General features: G+C 30.8%; 2 protein-coding genes across 2 annotated transcripts; both read right to left on the bottom strand.

Annotated features, from left to right (window-relative positions):
* Window positions 1–1,069: 1,069 nt before the first annotated feature.
* LOC130947323 (cytokinin hydroxylase-like) lies at window positions 1,070–2,800 on the bottom strand. Its single transcript, XM_057875992.1, has 3 exons — window positions 2,524–2,800; window positions 1,574–2,409; window positions 1,070–1,495 (listed from the first exon to the last, which is right to left on the bottom strand). The coding sequence occupies exons 1-3, from the start codon at window positions 2,798–2,800 to the stop codon at window positions 1,070–1,072; spliced, it is 1,539 nt and encodes a 512-aa protein (XP_057731975.1).
* Window positions 2,801–11,871: 9,071 nt separating this feature from the next.
* On the bottom strand, window positions 11,872–14,614 carry LOC130948126 (cytokinin hydroxylase-like). Its single transcript, XM_057876839.1, has 4 exons — window positions 14,311–14,614; window positions 13,998–14,227; window positions 12,968–13,561; window positions 11,872–12,637 (listed from the first exon to the last, which is right to left on the bottom strand). The coding sequence occupies exons 1-4, from the start codon at window positions 14,582–14,584 to the stop codon at window positions 12,212–12,214; spliced, it is 1,524 nt and encodes a 507-aa protein (XP_057732822.1). The 5' UTR covers window positions 14,585–14,614; the 3' UTR covers window positions 11,872–12,211.
* Window positions 14,615–22,403: the final 7,789 nt, after the last annotated feature.

The raw sequence follows: 22,403 nt of genomic DNA on the forward strand, positions 1-22,403 counted from the left end.
TACACTACATTTAGTTATAAAAATTTTATTTATTTCTAATGCTTATATTAAAAATAAAAAAAATTAAATTAATGAATCTTAATATATAATATAATAATAATATAGTAATTATTTTATATATTGTACGAATATAAATTAATTATTTTTTATTTATAAAAATTTTAAGAGAACTTGTTTTATATATATATATATATATTTTGATGAATGTAATATTTTTTTATGTAAATAATATTTTAGAAAAATCTAATAGTTAATTTATTATTTTTTTATTTTAATTCAGATTAAATATTTTTTATTGTTTTTGAAAATTTTTTTTTGAATAATTTAATAATATATGATGAAAAATACCGAATAAATTATACAAAAATCAATTAAAACACAATATAAAAATATCTTTAAAAAATATTTTAAATATTTTTATCCGAATGGTCTCTTTTGACTAAAAGAGGGGTTTGGTCCGTACGTATTATTGGTATGATTAGGTGTATGATGATGATATTGGAGAAGAGTGTCAGAATGTCGGAATGATAATTGCATTGAAAAATGAAAACGAAGAGATCTAAATCTACATACGGCGCATATGTATTGCCTGTCAACGTCGTCAGTGCATCATTCTCTCAGTCTTAGGTTATATATGCATGCAATGGATATTATTGTTTATATTTATATAAACAAAACAATTTTTATTAGTTACTTTTAATACTAAAAATAAAATGTATAAAAAAGTTATGTAAAAAGCACATTTAGAAATAAGAGGAGTACTATAGATTAGTATATTTTGTAATTTATAACTATTAAATAATTATTATTAATAATTTTAATGATATAAAATTACAGTATAAAATTATTTTTTTTTTATTAGTTAAATCTAAGTGTTGACTCCTTAAATTTTTTTTTAAAATAAACGCTTAACTAATAGTGCAGCATGTAGAATATACCATACACACTAATGCATAATTTGATTCCATTATTCATTAAGAAGAAAAATTTACTAGGGGGCCGGGTGCAATGTTCCAATTATTGTAGAAGCACACAGATATGGCAGGGTACTTAGTAGAAGTAATAAAACCTAAAGGGATTGAACTATGAGTGGGAGTCCATGGGTGGGCCTTAGAGAGAGCATGATAGATGGTGAGTGATGGTAAGTTGGAGAAATGTTGAAAGAGAAGTTAGAGAGAAGTAGGGTTAACACAATCTTGTACTCCATGAATGTCAAGTTCCTACCAACACACATTCTCCCTCCAAATCCAAATGGCAAGTAACCCATCTTGTGTTTGCACCCACCATTCACATCCTCCATGAACCTCTCTGGCTTGAACTCATTAGCATCGTGTCCCCATAGCTCCGGGTCATGGTGCATGGCCACCACATCGATCCACATGTTGGTTCCTTTAGGCACTGTTAAACCATCCATTTGAATGTCGTCTCTTGCTTGCCTTTGCACATTTGGTGATGGAGGGTACAGCCTTAGAGCTTCATTCATCACCCACTTCATCTGATGCATAATCTTTAATTTATTAATTAAGCTATAATTTAATTAAAGAAAGAAAATGATGTGTATAAATATACGTACCTTGGTTAAACCAGAAAGCATGGCGAGATCAATAACGTGGTTGTGGCGAGCAAGAAGGTGTTGAATCTCATCTCTCAGTTGGTTCTGCCAATCCTGATGCATAGCCAGAAGCAGCAATGTCCAGGTGATAGAAAGCGCCGTGGTTTCATGTCCGCCAAAGAAGAATGTCTTGCATTCGTCAACAAGCTCCCTCATTGTTAGCGAATCACCGTTTTCTTGAAGCAGCAAACCCAACAAGTCGCTCTTAGATTTGGATGATCTGTGACGACTCATGCGAGCTTGAATGATAGACAACAAGAGCTCATCAATTTCTTTGCCTAACTTGTAGGCCTCTAGGGTTTTCTTAACGTTGAAGTACTTGCCGAATGGAACCCCAACATAGCGGTTGGTGTTGAAGAGAGTCATTTGAAGAGTTCGCAACTTTCGGAAGACCTGTGTGGCGTTGTGGTCATCATCATCCAAGCCGAGAATGGTTCTTGCTATGATGTCTCCGGCGGTGGCTACAATGTCCCTCTCAACGACGATTGTGGCGGAAGCGGAGTTTAGTTGAGAGAGCCATGCTTGTACCATTTTGTTTGTTGATGCAAGCATGATGGTGAGCATGGCCTTGAGATGAATGGGATTGAATGCGGGTGCAACAATGTGGCGATGGCGAACCCAATCATTGCCTTCAACCATGACCAACCCACTCCCAAACATGGCCTCTCTGTCATCTCTAAACACACTTGGCTTTCCCCATCTCTTAGCTTCTACCTCCTTCGACATCTTCTTCAAGAATTCTGCGTCCGCAATGTACAAGAATGGCTCTGTGCCCAGCCAATACACGAACACTTTCCCTACATACATTATTAGTCATAATCAAATTATTCAAATTATTTAAATTATTTAACGACTTTCAACTATCAATTTCACGTTAAGTTGACTGGACGTTAATAAGAAAACTTAATTACCAAAAGATTTCTGCCAAGAGGAAAAGTAGGGGAAAACGTGAGAGTGTATATCATGGGTGAGAGTGATGAGATCATTATTATTGTTAATAATATTTTTCATGTGTTGGATGTTTCCAAGTGGGAAGCATGGGGTTGGGCCTCCAAAGCCACATCTCTTAAGCTTATTATGTGTTTGGATTGGGGAAATCCACCATGCATATGTTACTATCAAGACCAATAACATGAAAAATGATGCCAACGCAGCAACAACAATACCACATAGCCCTGAAACCTCCATGATGGTGAACTACTCTCTTATCTAATAACTACGATTTAATTTGCTTGTGTTGCCGAAAACCAAGTGTTATGGATTGCTATTTATAATAAGAAGCTGAGGTGGTGTATGTTCAAACGATAGAATACATACATTTCATGTCAACCTTGTATATATTGCATTTCATCTCATTATTATTATATCGTTAAAGTACTTTTTCGGTTTTTCACCCTTGCATTCACTTTCAACACCTTTTTATACCATAAAAAATAATACATTTAACATTATTTTCTTATACAAATATTCATTATCAAAAGTGCTCTTATAAAATAACTATTCTTTTACACTAATTACTGTGGCTTTTCTTGAGGGCAAAATTTCTATATCCTTAAACACTTTTTATTAAAGAATATGTTTGTTAATTAAACAAGTTTTAGTTCTATATTTATTATAGAAAAGTATTAAAAGAATATCAAAATTTATTATTTTTATTTATCAATTTTAGCTATTAATTTAATTTTTTTAGTTTAATAATCTAACAACATACTTTAATTCATATTTTTTAATTGACGCAATGTTTCTCTTGAAACTTGATAGTAGTGTCATTTTCATAATTTTCACTTAAATACACCTCTTTTTCTCCAATTTTAAAACTATAATTCTTCTCAAATCCAATCACCATTTTCAATCAATTAGGTTAGGATTTTGAACTTGTTCATATGCTTTCAATCTCCCATTTCAACAAGTACATCTATTAATTTTTCAACTCTCTCCTTCCTAAGATTTTCTTCTTAGTCTTTTTTTTTTAAATTCAGTAGGATCAACAATAATACTCTTCTTCAGATAACCAACCCTCACAACTTTGTATAACTATATAACAAACACAAATCAAAATATTAGTTAGTCATAAAAACAATGAGTCAATAATTACCATTTTAGGATTTTTATTATTTGAATAATGATTGAAAAATAATTTAAGAGCAATTAAAGAGAAAAAATAAAAAATAAAATACTTTGATGTCTTCTTTCACGCACCAATTACCATCATTTTTAATTAATATATCACAAATTTCTATCAGTTTTTTAGCTCTCTCGTTTTTAGAATTTTCTGGCGATCGTATTAGAAATAACAATTAGATTTGACGATCTTATTCGAACTTTGGAACTTTGGTTGAAAGATAATTTATCAATAATCACTGTATATGCTACAAGGGATAATTTATCCTTTATTTTAGAGAGGACATAGTAGAGTTCACCAATTAAAAATTATAAATTCATCAAGTTTTATATATATATATATATATATATGATTAAATGGATCCTTGGCACAGACACTTTATCAATAAATAAATAGCCTTTGACTGGGTAAAAGGTAGAGAGAATAAAATTTGTTAAAAAGCTGAAAGTTATAAGTGTCTCTTAACATGCTTTATAAAATTTCACACAATAACGCATGTCTAATTAAAATAATGAATGTGTGGGTGTGTTTGGAAGATGGCAAATTGCGGCGGAGGATGAAGGGAGAAAAAGAGGTACGAAATGAAAATGAAAGGTATACTCTATCCTAAGCTAAGAGAGAAGGTGGTTGACCACTACATGACGTCGTCAACGCAATATCATTTGACAGAGAAAGATCAAACTCCACTTTGTTTTGCTCAAACAGAAAATAAAAAAAAAGAACAAAATTGTGTACTTCGTGCAATCTCAAAACGCGGAGTGTATACGGGATCATCTCGCTTTACAAATCTTACAAACAGATACATCACATTAATTACAAAATAAATACAAAACAAACACAACATTATTATATATGAATAGGCCATGTGTAGCGAGAGCTTTCTTTAAGTTCTATTACGATGTGGTAAATTTGTGGCTTATAAATTCAGTTATTTTGTATTTCTCTTATTAATTAGATAGTTTTAGTTTGATAATGGAAATACTAATCTTGTTGTAGCTTAAAATCTCTCTAATATATTTCAATCATATGAATGTCGTGTTATGCGTGTAGGAACCTTTTTCGTCTAATAACCATAATTGGCGAAGTGAACTCATGATATATATAAGGCTGATAATATTGTTGCCACTGTCATATTTCCCGAAAACTTATAAAAATAATAAAAAAAATTAAATAAAATCATTACCAGCTAATAGGGCAATATCTAGTCCCATGTAAACAAATAATTTGGTCGGCCAGTAACCTATTACCTACTTTAATTTATTTCCGGAATAGCAAAGAAACGTTTTCGGTAATGGGACTTATCTTTGTTGAGTGCCTATATAGCTACACATATATGACAGTATTACAAAACATTACAAACGTGCCTCTTCTGCTTCTTCACAAGTAAATGTTGGCCGAAAAATAATCATATGATGCTCTTCTAGTTTTCTGAAGTGGTGCTCCTCATGAGTAGATCATAATGTTTAATTTGGCTCTTAGCTTTATCACAAGTAGTAAATCAAATACAAAATATTTGAAATGGCTAAGAATATAGATACGTTAAAAAACAGAATTTGATATTTTATAAATCAAATTACAGTATATTAACAAAGATATCTAACTTATAATCAAATAGTACACTCTAAAAAATTATGGGTGTGTGAACATATCAAACTCTTGAAGATGAAGAACAAGAATGAAAGAAGAGCGAAAAAGAGATCAAGAGAGAGAAAAAGAGAGAGAAGGGGGAGAATTTTCTAAAAAATGAATTGTATTAACTGAACTGGCTAGTTTATTACAGTGCATTGGTACTTATAGTGAGTGAGTTCTAACTACTTCTAATTAGATGTAATTGACTCAGTTTTTTTTCAACTGATTTCTCTAACAAACTCTAATATGTTGCACGTGTCTTGTCATATAGCATCTCAATACTCTTAACATCAATCCTGCTATTTGAGTTTTTAATACCTGTGCTTTGTTCCTTTTTGTCTATTGTACTTTCTGAATTGTTAACATCAACTTTGTTGTCTAGGCTTTCAATTATCCTGCTGCCATTACATCTTCTGTCAGCAATTCTCAATCTCAATTTGAACTTTTGAAAGGTAGGACTTGACAGAAGTTTTGTTAAGCAATCTGCTATCTGCTCTTAGGTTGGAATATGGATCACATGTAGTCTCTTCTCGGTCACATAGTCTCTAACGAAGTGGAGATTGAGTTCAAAGTGCTTGCTCTTATTGTGTAGGATTGGATTGGCTGAAAGTAGTAGAACACTCTTACTATCACAGTATAGATTTGGTTTGGTGGTGCAAGATATCCTCATTTCATTCAACAAGCTCTACAACCAAATGACTTCAGCAAGTCCAGCAACTGTCCCTCTATATTCAGCTTCGGTGGAACTTCTTGATACAACATGTTGCTTTCGACTGGACCAAGAGACAAGATTTGTCCATAAAAGACACAAAATTCACTTGTTGACTTTCTGTCATCTACATCACTTCCCCAATCTAAGTCCGTGAATGCATAAATTCTACTCTCATCAAACTTTTGAAACTTTAATCCATGCTGAAATGTCCCTGCTAAATACCTGAGAATTTACTTTACCGCTTTCCAGTGGCTGTCTAATGGTTGGTGCATGAATTGCAATACTTTGTTTACTGCATAAGAGATTTTTGGCCTTGTGATTGTTGCATATTGGAGTCCTCCAACAACTGATCTATATTGTGCTGGGTTTTGAAACAATTCTCCAACTTGCGCTGAGACTTTCAGACTAGATGCCATTGGAGTAGGTATTGCTTTGGCTTCTTGCATCCTTGCTTTAACTAAGAGTTCTTTGATATACTTTGTTTGGCATAGGGTCATTACCTGGTCGCTATTCTTTACTGCCTCAATTCCCAAAAAGTAGTTCATTTTTCCCAAGTCATTTAGTGAAAATACTGCATATAACTGGTTGATTAAGACTGTGATTTTTGCTTGAGAGTTTCCTGTGTCTAGAATGTCATCTACGTATACGAGAACATAAGTCGCTGATGCAGGTGTGAATTTGGTAAAGAGTGACGTGTTTGATCTGGTGTTGTCGAAGTCAAACTTGTTGAGAGTGAGTTTTAGCTTGGTGAACCAGGCTTTAGGGGCCTGTTTCAGCCCATATAATGATCTTTGGAGCTTGCAAACATGGTGAGGAGTGTGGGTGGAGATGAAGCCTCTTTGAGCACTGCTACATAATTTTTCGACTTGAAGATGCCTGACTTGCTCCTTGTTTACATGGGATGGTGATTTATAGAAGCTGCTGATAGTGCAGGGAGAACTATCTTAGTTGGGTCCTGCTCGGGCACATCTGCAGCTAAGGGAGTTTCAAGGAAAAAAAATTAGCAGCAGTGACATCAGAATCATGATTAATAGACAAAAAAAAAGATGAAGTAGATAATGGTTCAGATATATAATTGAGCATATTGGAAGTGTCATTCAATATATGCAATGTATGATGGTGTGGTTGAGGAGAAGATGTGGGGTAAAGGGTTAGTGTCACTTGGAGTGCTACTGCAGTAGGAGTGGAGGTGTTGCCTCGAATTGAAGATTCTGATGTTGAATGGGTGGTTGAGACATTGTAATGACTAGAAGTGCTTGCTGCTGAGGTGAGAAATTATGCTGGAAGACTTGCTGATGACCTTGATGAGAAAAATGGGGTGGGCTGGTTGGGCAAGATGGTGGCTAAAGGTGGGAGAATATTGGGTTTAAGAGTGGAATTGAAGTTAGTTTCAGGTAGAAGATTTGGCAAGGAAGGTGTGAAGGTGGAAGGTGAGGTGTGAGGGAGGGATTGGATTGGTTAATTCCTAAAGAATTGGTTATAAGAAAATTCATACTCATTGAAGAGGAAATTTCTTGAAATGATTTCTTTTTCACTTAGCAGGAGGCATTTGAAACCTCTGTGGTTGGGGGCATAACCTATGAAAATGAATTTTTGGGATCTATGATCAAACTTGTGTGCATTGTAAGGTTTGAAAAGCGGATAACATGTGCATCCAAAAGGGTTGTAGGATATTGTAATTTAGTTGTGTTGGTGAGGACTTCAAAAGGTGTTTTGTTGTTAAGAGTTTGTGTGGGTAATCTATTAATGAGGTAAGTGGCAGTGAGGGTTGATTCATCCCAAAAGTTTAAAGGAAGGTTAGTTTAGGCTAGCAATGTGAGTGAGATTTCTATGATATGCTTGTGTTTTCTTTCCACTAAGCCATTTTGCTGATGGGTATAGAGACATGTAAGTTTGTGTTGGATGCCATTTGTTACCAAAAACTGCTTGAATGGTGTGGACAAATACTCTTCACCATTTTCTGTTTGTAAGGCTTTTATTTTTAGTCCAGTATTGAGTTCAATTGTTGACTTGTATTGCTGAAATGCTTCAAATGCTTGGCTTTTGGTCTTGAGTAGGTATGTGTAAGTATACTTTGTGTTTGCATCAATAAAATAGATATAGTACCTACAACCTGATCTACTGTATATGGGTGCTGGCCCCCAAGTGTCAGAAAATATAAGGTCTAAAGGTGCATAGTTAGAATGAGATTCAAGATGAGGTAGTTGATGAATTTTACTAATATATCAAGCATTGCATAATGAGGGATCATAACTAATTTTATTCATTGAATTATCAGAACTTGAAGCATTACATTGATTCATCACTAAAGTTACCACCTTATCAGATGGATGTCCTAATTTTCTATGCCATAATTAGATTGTATCACCAACCCTTTTACAAGTGACATGGGCTTCTGCATTTGAAACAGGACTTACTAAGGTATTTATAGACAATTGAGAGGCAGAATTACAAATTGAAATTGGACTTGTAACAAATTTATTTGCCGTTGAATTAAAATTCAGTTTGGCTAGGTGAGAAGGTGCATAAGCTCTCTCTTTATTATTCAATGCTAAACTTGCATTGGCAGTGGCTTGCATATACTCATTTTCAGATTCAACATATGTGTTTTTGGAGTTTTCAACAATATTTGCAGTGAAACAAGTAGGATTAACAGGTACAGACTTTGTTCTTGGGCCAATTTCGATCCCTTCAAACTTGTAAAGCCCTTCTTTAAGCAATCCTTAAAGGAGGATCTTCTTGGAGATCTGACATTTAACATTACAAAGATAAGGCCAAAACTAAAAAAACACACTATTGTCTAAGGTAAATTTGGCTACACTCACTAAATTTTTGGATTATTAGGTACATGTAATAGGTTTTGCAATTTAAAAGGTCTGTTAGATAAAGATGCATGCATGAATGAACTTCCAATGTGTTTAATATCCATACCTTGGCCATTACCTCCAAACACTTGTTCAGTGCCATCATAATCAGATCCTGTGATGAGGTTCATTTTGTCAAACGCGATGTGATGAGATGCACCCGAATCAGGGTACCAAGCTGTGTCTGAGAGAGCTGAAGGCAGTGTAAGGAATGTTTGAGGATTGAGTGGTGCGGGAGGCTAGATCTTCACTTCTTGAAATCTTTGTTGAGAGTTTTGAGAACTTGTACCATTGTGGAATGCTACTGAAGGTGGATGTGCTGCATTGAGGGGCTGCATTTGTGGATTCATGAAGTCTTGGTTAAACCTATGAAAATAATGCACTACTGTATGGTCAAGTTTCCCACAAAATTGGCATTGCAGTCTACTGCCTTGCCACCATGATGACCTTCTTGTGCCTCTGAAATAGCTTTTGCCTCTTGAGCCTCGAAAACCTCTTCTATAGTTGTTGAACTCTTTTTCTTGAAATCTTTCTGGAGTATCTTCTCTTTGATCAATGTTTGCCTGAATTGGTCTTAGCTCCGTCCTTCTAAATCTGTCAACTAATTCTTCTTAAGCGAGCAATTGAGATTCAAACTCGCTTTCTGACGTCTCTTCAATCCTTGTTGTTGCCACGGTGATGAAAACATTGTATTCTTCGCCAAGCCCTCCCAGTGCAACTTCAATATACTCGTCCTTGGTTAGTGGAGCTCCAAGTGCATTAAGTACATTACCAACTTGATTGATCTTCACCATGTATTCGGTTATTGGAGAACCGTGCTTTTTGAGTATCTTTAACTGAGTCTTGAGCTGTTTAATCCTCGATTTGACTCTAGACTCAAAATATTGAAGAACCGTACTTTTTGAGTATCTTTAATTGAGTCTTGAGCTGCTTAATCCTCGATTTGACTCTAGACTCAAAATATTCACCCAATACATTCCAGATCTAGTATGCATAATCGTACTCAATTACACGGTTGACAAAGTTAGACTCTATTGTTGCTGTTAACCAAGCCACAAGGCACTGATCTTGCACTTCCCAGTCTGTGTAGCTTTGAGCTTCGATTCCTTCATGTCTGTCTGATTCTGAGCTAAACCTAGTAGGTACCATCCTTGGATCAAGATAACTTTAAAGCTTGTTCACCTTTATGCATACTAGTACTTGCTTTTTTCATGCTTTGTAGTTGTTCTCGTTGAGTTTAATGGCTGAAAACACAGTGAACGTGTTCTAATTGAGGAAGCTCATTGGAGCTTTTGGTGTTGGCGCAGTGTTCTTCATGGATCATTGAGCTCTGATACCATGTAAAAGTATCAGACTTTTGAAGATGAAGAATAAGAATGAAAGAAGAGAGAGAAAGAGAAAGAGAGAGAGAAAGAGAGAGAAGGAGGAAAATTTTCTAGAAAATGAATTGTATTAGCTGAATTGACTAGTTTATTACAGTGCATTGGTACTTACAGTGAATGAGCTCTAACTACTTTTTATTAAATGTAACCGACTCGGCTTTTTTTAAATTGATTTCTCTAACAAACTCTAATATGTTATACGTGTCTTATTATGTGGCATCTCAATATATGGCATCTCAATATTCTTAACAGTGTGTATGTTCTAGAAGAACTTAATTTCTATTTTGATATCTTTTGAAACATGTCATGTTGAATAGTGAATTTCACTCTTATCGCAGACAAATAGACAATTGAATATATAGAATTATGTTATGTGTACACTAAAATCAGCTATCAAAGTTAGTTAGTATAAAATATATATTAAAATACAAATAAACATTAAAAATAAATTAAATCACATATGTATTTATACACAAATATATTAATGGTTGATTTTAGTAGCTGATTTTAGTATATAAATAATATTTTTAGAATATATAATGTAATTAGTTGTTGTATGTATGTAATAATATAATATCTTATGGCGTCATCTATGTGTTTAGACATTGTTAATTGATTTGCATTTACTATCTAATAAGCTCCCAACATACATATAGTTACCTACCTTAATCTATGTAAGACTAAATGAGGTTACACCAATGACTAACTATAAATTAATTTGTCGTTTCTGCCAGACATGCCAACACACTTTATTCTATAAGCTAATGCGTGATTTCCATAATAAACATGCCAATTTTTCATGAAACCAAAGAGGTTTAAATTTGATGAGTTCTCATCATATATATGCACAAATAATTTTTTATTTCGTTATAACAATTTTGATAATTTATTAAAAATAACGGTAATAGCTACATATCCCAATAATTTTTAGGTGAAATAGTCATTTTACTATTTAAATCAATCTATCTAGTCAGCAGGTAATTCTTTTTTAAACCTAACGAATTTCCATACAAATACCAAAATAACTACTATTCGAGTCCATTAATTAAAGAGAGACATAAAGTAGTGTTTGATTGATGGCTTAACAAATATATATATATATATATTTTATTCAAATCGGACGGTCCGATTTGTTTGAAGAGAAAAATAAATTACAAATCGGAGGGTCCGATTTGTTTGGAGAAAAAAATAAACTACAAATCGAAGGGTCCGTTTTGTATTTTTTATTTTTTTTTATTTTTTAAAATAAAAATCGGACGGTCCGATTTCAACATTAAAAATTTTTTTTTTCGAATTCACAAATCGGACCGTCCGATTTGTGATTGTTTGTTTGAAAAAAAAAAATAAAACAAACAAATTGGTGCATCCGATTTATACATCCCATACCAATGTGAAACACACTTCTGTTCACAGCTTCTTGTTATACACTTCTCTCTCCCACATAAAAAATATCAAGCGAATACATTAAGGATGCTTCTATTGATGAGGAGCCTAATACTTGTTTTTTGATCAAGCGATATGTCACTAGAGAAGTATATGAAAGAGAAATATAAAGAATGATATTAAATTTTGATCAATACATACATGATACACAGAGCAGGCTCATTCAACATACAAATACATACCGGATGCATAATTAAATCCCAAACAAACAAATGTATCCCCCAAAAACTTGGCTACTCTAGTTAGCTAACAATTAATCCAGAACTAACAGTGGGGAAAATACATACTAATTAGTCCTGTATAAACTACATATACTTGTATATAATTGAGTTCATTCTGAAGACATCAGGGGACCATGCCAACTAAAACTGTATTAGAAATAATTAATTAAAAGCATCTGCTCTATATATATATACTTTTTAAAAATGAGTGGTCTAAATGAATGGTCTAAAGGGGCTGAACTATGAGTGGGACTCCATGGGTAGGCCTTAGAGAGAGCATGATAGTTGGTGAGTGACGGTAAGTTGGAGAAATGTTGAAACTAAACTTGGAGAGAAGTAGAGTTAACACAATCTTGTACTCCATGAATGCCAAGTTCCTACCAACACACATTCTCCCTCCAAATCCAAATGGCAAGTAACCCATCTTGTGTTTGCACCCACCATTCACATCCTCCATGAACCTCTCTGGCTTGAACTCATTAGCATCGTGTCCCCATAGCTCCGGGTCATGGTGCATGGCCACCACATCGATCCACATGTTGGTTCCTTTAGGCACTGTTAAACCATCCATTTGAATGTCGTCTCTTGCTTGCCTTTGCACATTTGGTGATGGAGGGTACAGCCTTAGAGCTTCATTCATCACCCACTTCATCTGCATATGTATCAAAGTATAAATTAATAATGTGATCTTTTTCAAGTTATTTAGTAATTCTAATGATCGAATAATGTTAATAAGTTGCTTTTTAGTTATAAGATGCAGCATGATGTCAGGTAAGCAATTGATAGAGTAAATTAAAAAGTAGAAAGAAAGTGACACTTAATTTTATAATATTTTTATAAAGTATGCTAGTAAAGTAGTGCTTAGTGGGACACATTCTCTCAATTTAGATGACAAAGTGGGTCAGTATGTTCCCCAATAATTCAGCAATTAAATCACATGCTTCAATTGCACACGCGCTTGAAGTAATTAGTAATTAATTACCTTGGTTAAGCTAGAGAGCATGGCGAGATCAATAACGTGATTGTGTTGAGCAAGAAGTTGTTGAATCTCATGTCTCAATTGGTTCTGCCAATCTTGATGCATAGCGAGCAGCAGCAAAGTCCAGGTGAGAGAAAGCGCAGTGGTTTCATGGCCGCCGAAAAAGAACGTCTTGCATTCATCAACAAGCTCCCTCGTCGTGAGCTTATTTTCTTGGAGCAGCAAACACAGCAAATCGTTCTGAGAACCCTTGGGCTTGGGCGAGGCCTTGCGAGCTTCAATGATAGACAACAAGAGCTGGTCGATTTCTTCGCCTAATTTCTTGGCCTTTAGGGTTTTCTTGACCTTGAAGTACTTGCCGAATGGAACCCCGACGTAGCGATTGGTGTTGAAGAGAGTCATTTGAAGGGCGCTGAGCCTGTTGAAAATGCCTCTAGCGCTCTCGTCTTTCAAGCCGAAGATAGTTCGGGCGATGATCTCTCCGGCGAGGGTTATGACCTCACTCTCCACGTTGATTTCGTGTTTTCCAATCTTAATTTGGCTGCTCCATCGAGATATCATTTCATTTGTCGACTCACTCATCACGCTTGCCATCGCCTATTCAATTAAAACAAAATGTTTAGTTTCTTCGTAACTTCCTAATTAGGAAATTCTATCCTTGATTTGTTCAATTCAATTTGCTAGTTAAAATATACCAACTATGTGTGTGGCAAACCAATAGAAAAAGAGTCGCAGCTACTTTGTAAAAGTGCATGCGTACTTTTCAAGATGGACGTGCACGCACACGCGCACTATGTGTGTAGATAAATAATAAAAAAATGCTATTTGTACATTAAAATCAACTACTAAAATTAGCCACAAATATATTTGTGTATAAATACATATGTAATTTAATTTATTTTCAATATGTATTTATATTTCAATATATATTTTATACTAATAATTGACTTTGATAACTAATTTTAATGTACACGTAGTATAACCCTAAATAATATAATAAAGTGCAACTTGCAGAGAGGAAAAAGTATGATACCTTGAGATTAATGGGATTGAATGCGGGTGCAACAATGTGGCGATGACGAACCCAATCGTTGCCTTCAACCATGACCAAGCCACTCCCAAACATGGGGTCTCTGTCATTTCTAAACACACTTGGCTTCCCCCATCTCTTGGCCATGACCTCCGTGGAAATTCTCTTCAACAACTCTGGCTCAGCAATGTACAAGAATGGCTCCGTCCCTAGCCAATAAACAAATACCTTACCTACATATACATAAACATCATTATATATATAGGTGGTCCATCATACATTATTTATTATTTAATTATTTATTATTTTTGCTTACCATAAGATTTCTGCCAGCAAGAGAAGTAGGGAAAAACTTGTGAGTGTATATCATGGGTTGATGATGAGGAAGATTTAATATTCTTATTGTTTTTCATCTCTTTGATGTTTCCAAGTGGGAAACTTGGGTTTGGCCCTCCAAATCCACATCTTTTAAGCTTGTTATATGTTAGAAATGGGGAAACCCACCATGCATATGTTAGTGTCAAGATCAACAGGAAGCAAAATGATGCCAATAGGGCAACAAGAATCGCAGTTAACCCTAAAAATTCCATGTATGTATGTAATCTAATTAATGGAGTTGGTTGTTGTATGTGATGTGTTGTGGAGAGGAAGTAAGGTGGTATTTATAGGACGAGGAACGCGTTGCTTTTGACTACAAAAGGTGACACCGTACCTGATTTTGAATATATATTTCAGTGTCGATAATCTCATGTTGAACCTTTTGACCCTCGTGATTTTTACTTATTAGCCCTTTGAATCTTTTTCCTTCTGGGTCCAACCCTATGTTTTTTCTTCTTTCAAATGCTCGCTTTCCTTTTTCAAATATTTTTTTTATTTTTTATTACAATAAAATCGTGTGGTTGGGAGGTTTTATCTTTAAAGCACGTCAAAAAAAAAAGATATCATTCATATACTTTTAAGTGATATGAGAATTTTAATAAAATATAAAGAAATTTTTTACATACAAGCGTTTTTCTATACAAGTTATACAAGTTATTTTTTTTTCTTTTTTTATGTCTCCTCTTTTTTTCTCTTTTTTCTTCTGTGTCTCTTCGTTTTTTAAGTGTTTCATCTTCATCGTCGTGTTTCTCCTTATTTTTCTTTTGATTTTGCAACATTATGTATTTTTTTTCTTTGTTTGATTTTTTCCTCCCAAAAGAAATTATGAGAATATGAAGTAAGAAAATGAAGAAAAAGAAGAAGAAGCAACAGAAGATGAGGAGGAGAAAGAAGAAGAGTTCTGAATTATGCATAAGGTGCACTTCAACGAATTTTGTGTGTATTTTTTAAATCCTTTGGGTGTATTTTTGTAATTCTTTGGGTGTATTTCTGTAACCGTTTGGGTATATTTCTGTAATCGTTTGGGTGTATTTCTAAAGTTTCATTATCTTTAAAACGATTTCAAAACTTGATTTCAAAAACCATAAAAATCGAAAAAAACGAAGCAAGAATACCAATGATAAACACAGATAAAACAACGAATTAATGAAAAGGCAAAAAGAGAACGCACTAAGGATATCGAACAAATTTGGCAAGAAACTCGTTTTCATGGAGGAAGAAAAAGAAGAGTCGTAGGAGAAGAAGAAGGAGAAGAAGAAGGAAGAGGAGGAGGAGAAGGAGGAACGCGAAGCACGCCATGGAAATCGTATATGGGCCAGCGTGTTTTTTGTTAAGTTTCTTCCAACTTGTATGGCTTGTAAACCAAATAACTTGTATATGTAGCACTCCTCTAAAATATATAGATAATTAGTTTTTAATTAATTAATATTACTTATTTTTTTAGAATTCATAAATTAAGTTAAATAAATAATCTTAAAAAATTAACTACTATTAATTAAAAAAAATAATTTTCTAATATTGTTCAAAAATATATATTGTTTCACTTAAATAATTTGAAATAAAAAACATAAAATTAATTATTAAAATCATTATTGAATATCTATTATTGGCTGGTGATGATTATTTAATTAAATAATAATGCGAAATAAATTTTAATATATTGTACTAAAATTTAGTGATCCAATTTCAAAAGTTAACTACAAGAGAAAGGAATTTCTGACAATTATAAAGTCTTACCATTTGGTATTTTGTTGTCAAGAACATAAAAATTATCATACGGCCTTTATTTTCATAAAAATACTGTGTATTTTAAATTAGTCATTAAAATTAACTATTATATATTTGCATATAATTATTTGTATTATTTAATTCATATTTAATTTTTTATAATTATATATCTTTTATCATTTTATTTTTTTAAAATTTTGTATAAAAAAATAAAATAAAATTTTTTATTATTTATTTTATCTTATATTAAATTTTTTATCAAACAAAATATAAAAATAATTTTTTATATTTTTATTTTTAATTTTAATATCTTATTCTCAAAATCAAACATAATGTTATACATGGTTAAAGTAGTAGATATAAAATAAAAATATTATTTATATTTTATACGTTAAAATTAACCATTAAAATCAACTACTAATGTATTTATTTATAAATACATGTATAGTTTAATTTATTTTTAATATATATTTTATTTCAGCATATATTTTATATTAATAACTGATTTTAGTGGCTAATTTTAGTGTACACGTAGTATATAACTCGATACAAAATATATACATTATATTATTATAATTAAGTTATTAAATTTTAATTGATAACTTCGAAATAGGATATGTGTAATAATTATAGAGTATATATCGTAATTATTGGTTCCATGCAAAGTGATGAGTACTTCATTATTTAGAAGTGGCCGGCTAGCTTATTGCATGCGGCTAAACTAGAAATAAATAAATAAATAAATCTGGTTGTTGACCGTTTTGTTGATATCATTGACCTTAGCTTGTTTGCCTCAAATTAAATTGAAAGAAAAATTAATGGAATAAAAGTGTACGTATTACTTGCTGCATGCTGATATGAACACGCGGATTACACACAGATACGAAAAGCGGCACCACACAACTCTGATCTTTGTTAGATCGTGCGGTTTATTTGATATATCAAATTATTTAATATAATATATGTATATATTTTAATTATATTTTTATATAAAAACATAAAAATATTTTATATATATATAAATAACTACATATATTCAAATTAAAAAATTTAGTTAATAACCAATAAGTTATAGCTCAAATGATATAATTGTCACATATTTATTTAAAAGATTGTAATTTTGAATCTCTTTATTTTCGATAAAAAAAATTAGTTAATATATATTTTAAGAATATGAAAAATTGTTTAGTGTCATAAAATTCAAGTCGAATTTGTCCAAATATAACCCACTTATATATGATATCGAAAATATATATTGAATGACCAACTTTTTATATTTAACTTCGGCACTTGGGTTGTTGATAACAAATGCCTAACAATTTTAAGGGGTACATGGATAGGGTGAAATCGAGTTTGTCTTAATTTAGATTTAATTTTAAATAAATATTGAGTCTATTTTTTAGATTTTAATTTGATTTTAGATTTGATGAAACATAAATATTTTCGGATCATAATTATACCGAGTTTAAATTGAGTGAAAATCGGACCTTTAAAATTTTAACAATAATTTATAAAAAAATTATTTATGATGCACTTATTTATAAAGAAGAAACTTGTTATTGAGAAATTGATATTTATATTTGAATTTGAATTTATTCATAAATTTTAATTTGATACTTTTTTATTTATTTTCTAATTTAACAAGTGTGATTGAAAATAAAACAATAAATTTGTAATTAATATACTATAATATTAAAATTAATTTGAAATATATATATCTTTTTTAGTTTCCTTTAGGATGCACATGGACCGGGTAAAACCAGGTTCGTCTTGATCCGAATCCGACCCTAAATAATGATCGCGTCTATTTTTAAAACTTTTACTTAATCCTAAACCCGATAAAATCACACTAAATTAGTCCTTAAAATATTCGAATTCGAGTCGGATATTCGGATCAGGCTGGACATATATACCTACCTCTGGTGACAATGTATGTTAAAGTTAATTTATTATTAGTAATAAATTTTAAATTTTTTACTTTAGTAAATACTGAATAAATATATTAAAAATTTGAATTTATATTTTTTAATTATTTTTTTAATTAATAATGTTAAACATGTATCTTTAATTAAGACACATATTACCTACATCTAATTAAATACTCGAGGGTTTTGCTTAAGAATAAAAAACTATAATAGACTATAATAGTTTTATTGAAAAAGGAAAAAAGTTTAAAATTTTCAATAATATAATATATATTTAAGGCATGTAAATTTATTTTATTTTTCTTTATAAAAATTCTTCCACTTTCATATTTATAACATGAATTTAATTTAATACACTAATAGTATAAAACATTTTGTACAATCGTATAATTATAATTATTATTTTAAATGATTATTCACAGTCAATATATATAAAAGATCATTATTTTTATTAATATAAAATTATATAATTAAAAACACGTATATATTAATAGTATATTAAAGTTAAATTATTATAATATTTATTTTTCATTTCTTAAATTAGATACACATGGAACATAAATTCTGTATGATCATTGAATATCTGCCCTACTTAGAAATGGGCTATTGTTTTAGTGCGCCAGATACACTAATACATACACAAGTTTCATGTGGGTATTTCTCGCCCCCACAGGTCACACGCTCCCCTTGGATCTGTCTCTGCATATATATACTATCAAGAAAGTCTCGTAACTCTTGTAAATATGAGGTAATTCTTATTTTTTAACAGGCATGTTATACATATAAATCTTTTTAGTTTATAAATTTTATAAGTTAGACCAAACTCAATAAAAGTTACACTCATCCATAAAAATATGCTAACATATGTATTACGTTTTCAAAACATTTCTTTAATATTAAGAATAACTCTTTTTTTTTTTCAATAAAAATTATAACCGTCACTTTTTCTTCGCACTTCTTCTGCTCTTCCTCTTTTTTCTTTTTTTTCTTCTTTTTTTTTGTGTTTCTCTTTCTTTTTTTTGCGTGTTTCATCTTTATCATCGTGTTTTTCCTCTTTTTTTTTTAATTTTACAACATTATGTATTTTTTTCTTTGTTTAATTTTTTTTCCAAAAAGAATTATGAAAATATGAAATAAGAAGATGAAGAAGAACAACAGAAGATGAAGAGTTCTAAATTATGCAGAATTTATCAGAATAAAAATACGTTTTACGCTCAAATTTGCTGCAAATACAGAAATGAGTTATGCTACGTGTACACTAAAATTAGCCACCAAGTCAGTCACCAGTATAAAATACATACTGGAATATAAATATACATTGAAAATAAATTAAATCACACATGTATTTATACACAAATACATTGGTGGTTGATTTTAGTAGCTGATTTTAGTGTACAAATAGCATTTTTGTACAAAAAAATATTTCCTCTAATGTTACATTTTTTTCTTCTGAATTGAACCACACCTCAGCCACTTGATTGGATTCAAAACAATAAAAGGAGAAGAAGACTTGTACGAAAAAAACGCTTGTATGTAGAGAACAAACTGCTCATCAATGCCATAGAGGGGCTGCAAAATACACAAAAAATACACCATATTAAAACAAGCATAAACTATAAAATGCAAATAGAATTATAAAACTATCATAAAAAATAACAAAAATCAGATTCATGAATCATCATTAAACAGAAACTAAAATAATTCAACTAAAAGAATAAGACAATTCACTCTAAGTGAGATGAAAAGTCATAAACTATAAATACACCTAAACTTTTCTAAAATACACCCAAGTATTCCTGATTTACACCCGAACGTCTGATATAAAATGCAGAAAATTCATCAGAACTAGTACATTAGATTCAATTCAAATAAGGAATAATGAACAACAAATTTCATAGACAAGGTTCACGCATTATTCAACTACACAATTATAAAATACTAACTGGATTCAAATCCAAATTCAATTATTAACTGGAATTAAACCACACCTTGGAAACTTAATTGGATTCAAATTCAAAATCCACTTCGCTCTGGTTCAGCTGATAATCTGAAGTTGAATCATCCATTATTTTCAAAACGATTTCAGAGTTTAATTTCAAAAACAATGGAAAACGAGAAAAACGAAGAAAAAGAACAGAGAGAAACTTACGAAAACGGCGAAGGAGAAGAGAGAGAGAAATGCACGAAAGAGATCGAAGAGAGAAGACAAGAAAATGCAGAAGAAATTCAAAAAAAAAATGAAATCCTTTCGAAAAAAGAAGTCATATATTTACGTGTTGATTGATTGAAAAATCTGTTAAGGATGCGCGTGAAACATACATGCCATAAGAGGCGCGTTTTAGAAATTAAGGATTTTTAGGACTTGTATAACTTTATAGTGAAAAGGCTTGTATATGGAGATTAATCCATTTTTTAAACTAATTTTTTTATTTAAGTTAGGTTTATTTAACTTTTGATATGATATTAGAATTAGATTAAAAATTATTATTGGATTATTTTCACATTATACAAAAATTAAAGTCCTCTTCAAATTTTATATTCTAAATTTTAATTTTGTTCGATCTTAAATATAAAGAAATATGTATTAAAATTTACATTATCTAAAATTAAAATTTAATAGTGTTTATAAATAATAAGTGTAAGATAATTCTTATTTTTTGAACTAACTTTAAAGTAAGTTAAGCCACTTAATTTCTCATGAATATATTAATATATAGTGTTTATAATATAAAAGATGATTCTCTCATGGTAAATATGCTTGATACTTTTTTCTATAAAGGCACAATTTTATCATTTTAAATTTATATAGTTTTATAATAAAAGTGGACCCTATGTTATTATTACTAATTTCATTCCATATGTATGTGTTAGCTTTCTACCTATTTCAAAATGAACAAATGATAAAAATGAAAATGAATCCTTCAGCTTCACGAGCGAGATTATTAATTTATTATCTGCGCAAACATAATAGAAAGAAAATGTCTCAATTACCTTTTTTTATGAGCGATGTTAGAAATCTATTTTTTTTCGTTAATATCAATTAATTATTTTAAGATTATTTTATTTATTTTAAATTTCGGATCCTAAATTATAATTTTTTAACTCTAAATTCTAAATTATAAACTTTTAAATTTTAAATACTTTACAAAATGAAAAATTTTAGAAAAAAAATTAACTAATATTAACTTATTAAAAATAAGTTTTTATATTTTTTATATTATTATGAAAATAATATAACAAAAAAGTGTGCAAATAATACTAATGACAAAAGAAATTCGAGCAGCACAACATATAAGAATTTGTTGTAGCTAACTTTGAACACGCAAACGGCTTGACCGTAATGATACCGTATATTAAGTTATTAACCAACGAACTTGGTTTCATGGAATTCAAAGGACACTACTACTTTTGAGAATAAGCAAGAAAAAACGAAAGGAAAAGAGTGCTATTATATATTGTATGCGACTGAATCAATAAAAGATTTGTCATTTTTATTGTTTTTTTTTTTATTTTACCAAAGTAAGATCACTCGAAATCGCAACCTCTAAATAAGTATGGGAGACTATACTGTTTAAGTTATAATTCGTTGGCTGTTTATTTTTATTGTTAATAAATATTATTTATGTAATATCACAAGATTAACAGTGTGAAAAAATATTTTACTAATATAATAAATCAGCTACTAAATCAATAATTATAGATTCATGTAAATCTGTATTTCACATTTTTTTAATCAAACTAAAATAATCAACTACTAAAATAGTTAATTTATTCACACAAAAAAATGAATGTTTTCATAATATGGGTTTAATTTTAATTTGATCCACTGATAGTGTAATACAATTATAATTATTTATACAATTAATGTAAATAATAGTTATTTTTATTAATATAACATTACTTAATTAAACATACTTATAAAGTTATTTTATAATAACAATGCATCAAAATTAAATAATCAAACTTTTTAAAAACACAAAAAATTAGTCACATAATAAGCTCCGGGTCATGGTGCATGGCATGGCCACCACGTCGATCCACATATTGGTTCCTTTTAGGCACCGTTAGTTAAACCGTTGACTTGAATGTCTTCCCTTGCTTGCCTTTTGCTGAATATAGTCTTAGGGCTTCATTCATTACCCATTTCATCTGCACTATTTAAATTTTTATACACAGATTAGATAAAATAAAGTTATATGTCTATATATTTGAATGATTTCTTCTAGCTATCTCGCACAATATTATACATAATTAACAATAAACATTTTTTCAGGCAATATAAAAGAGAGGGAAGAAGATTAATTAAAAAAACAAGAAAAAAATGATGATGACAGAATATATAGTTGATCAATTATTAGAATTTAGGATTTGAAATTTT

The sequence above is a fragment of the Arachis stenosperma genome, chromosome 9 (assembly GCF_014773155.1).
Source record: "Arachis stenosperma cultivar V10309 chromosome 9, arast.V10309.gnm1.PFL2, whole genome shotgun sequence".
In the NCBI taxonomy this organism is placed as follows: Eukaryota; Viridiplantae; Streptophyta; class Magnoliopsida; order Fabales; family Fabaceae; genus Arachis; species Arachis stenosperma.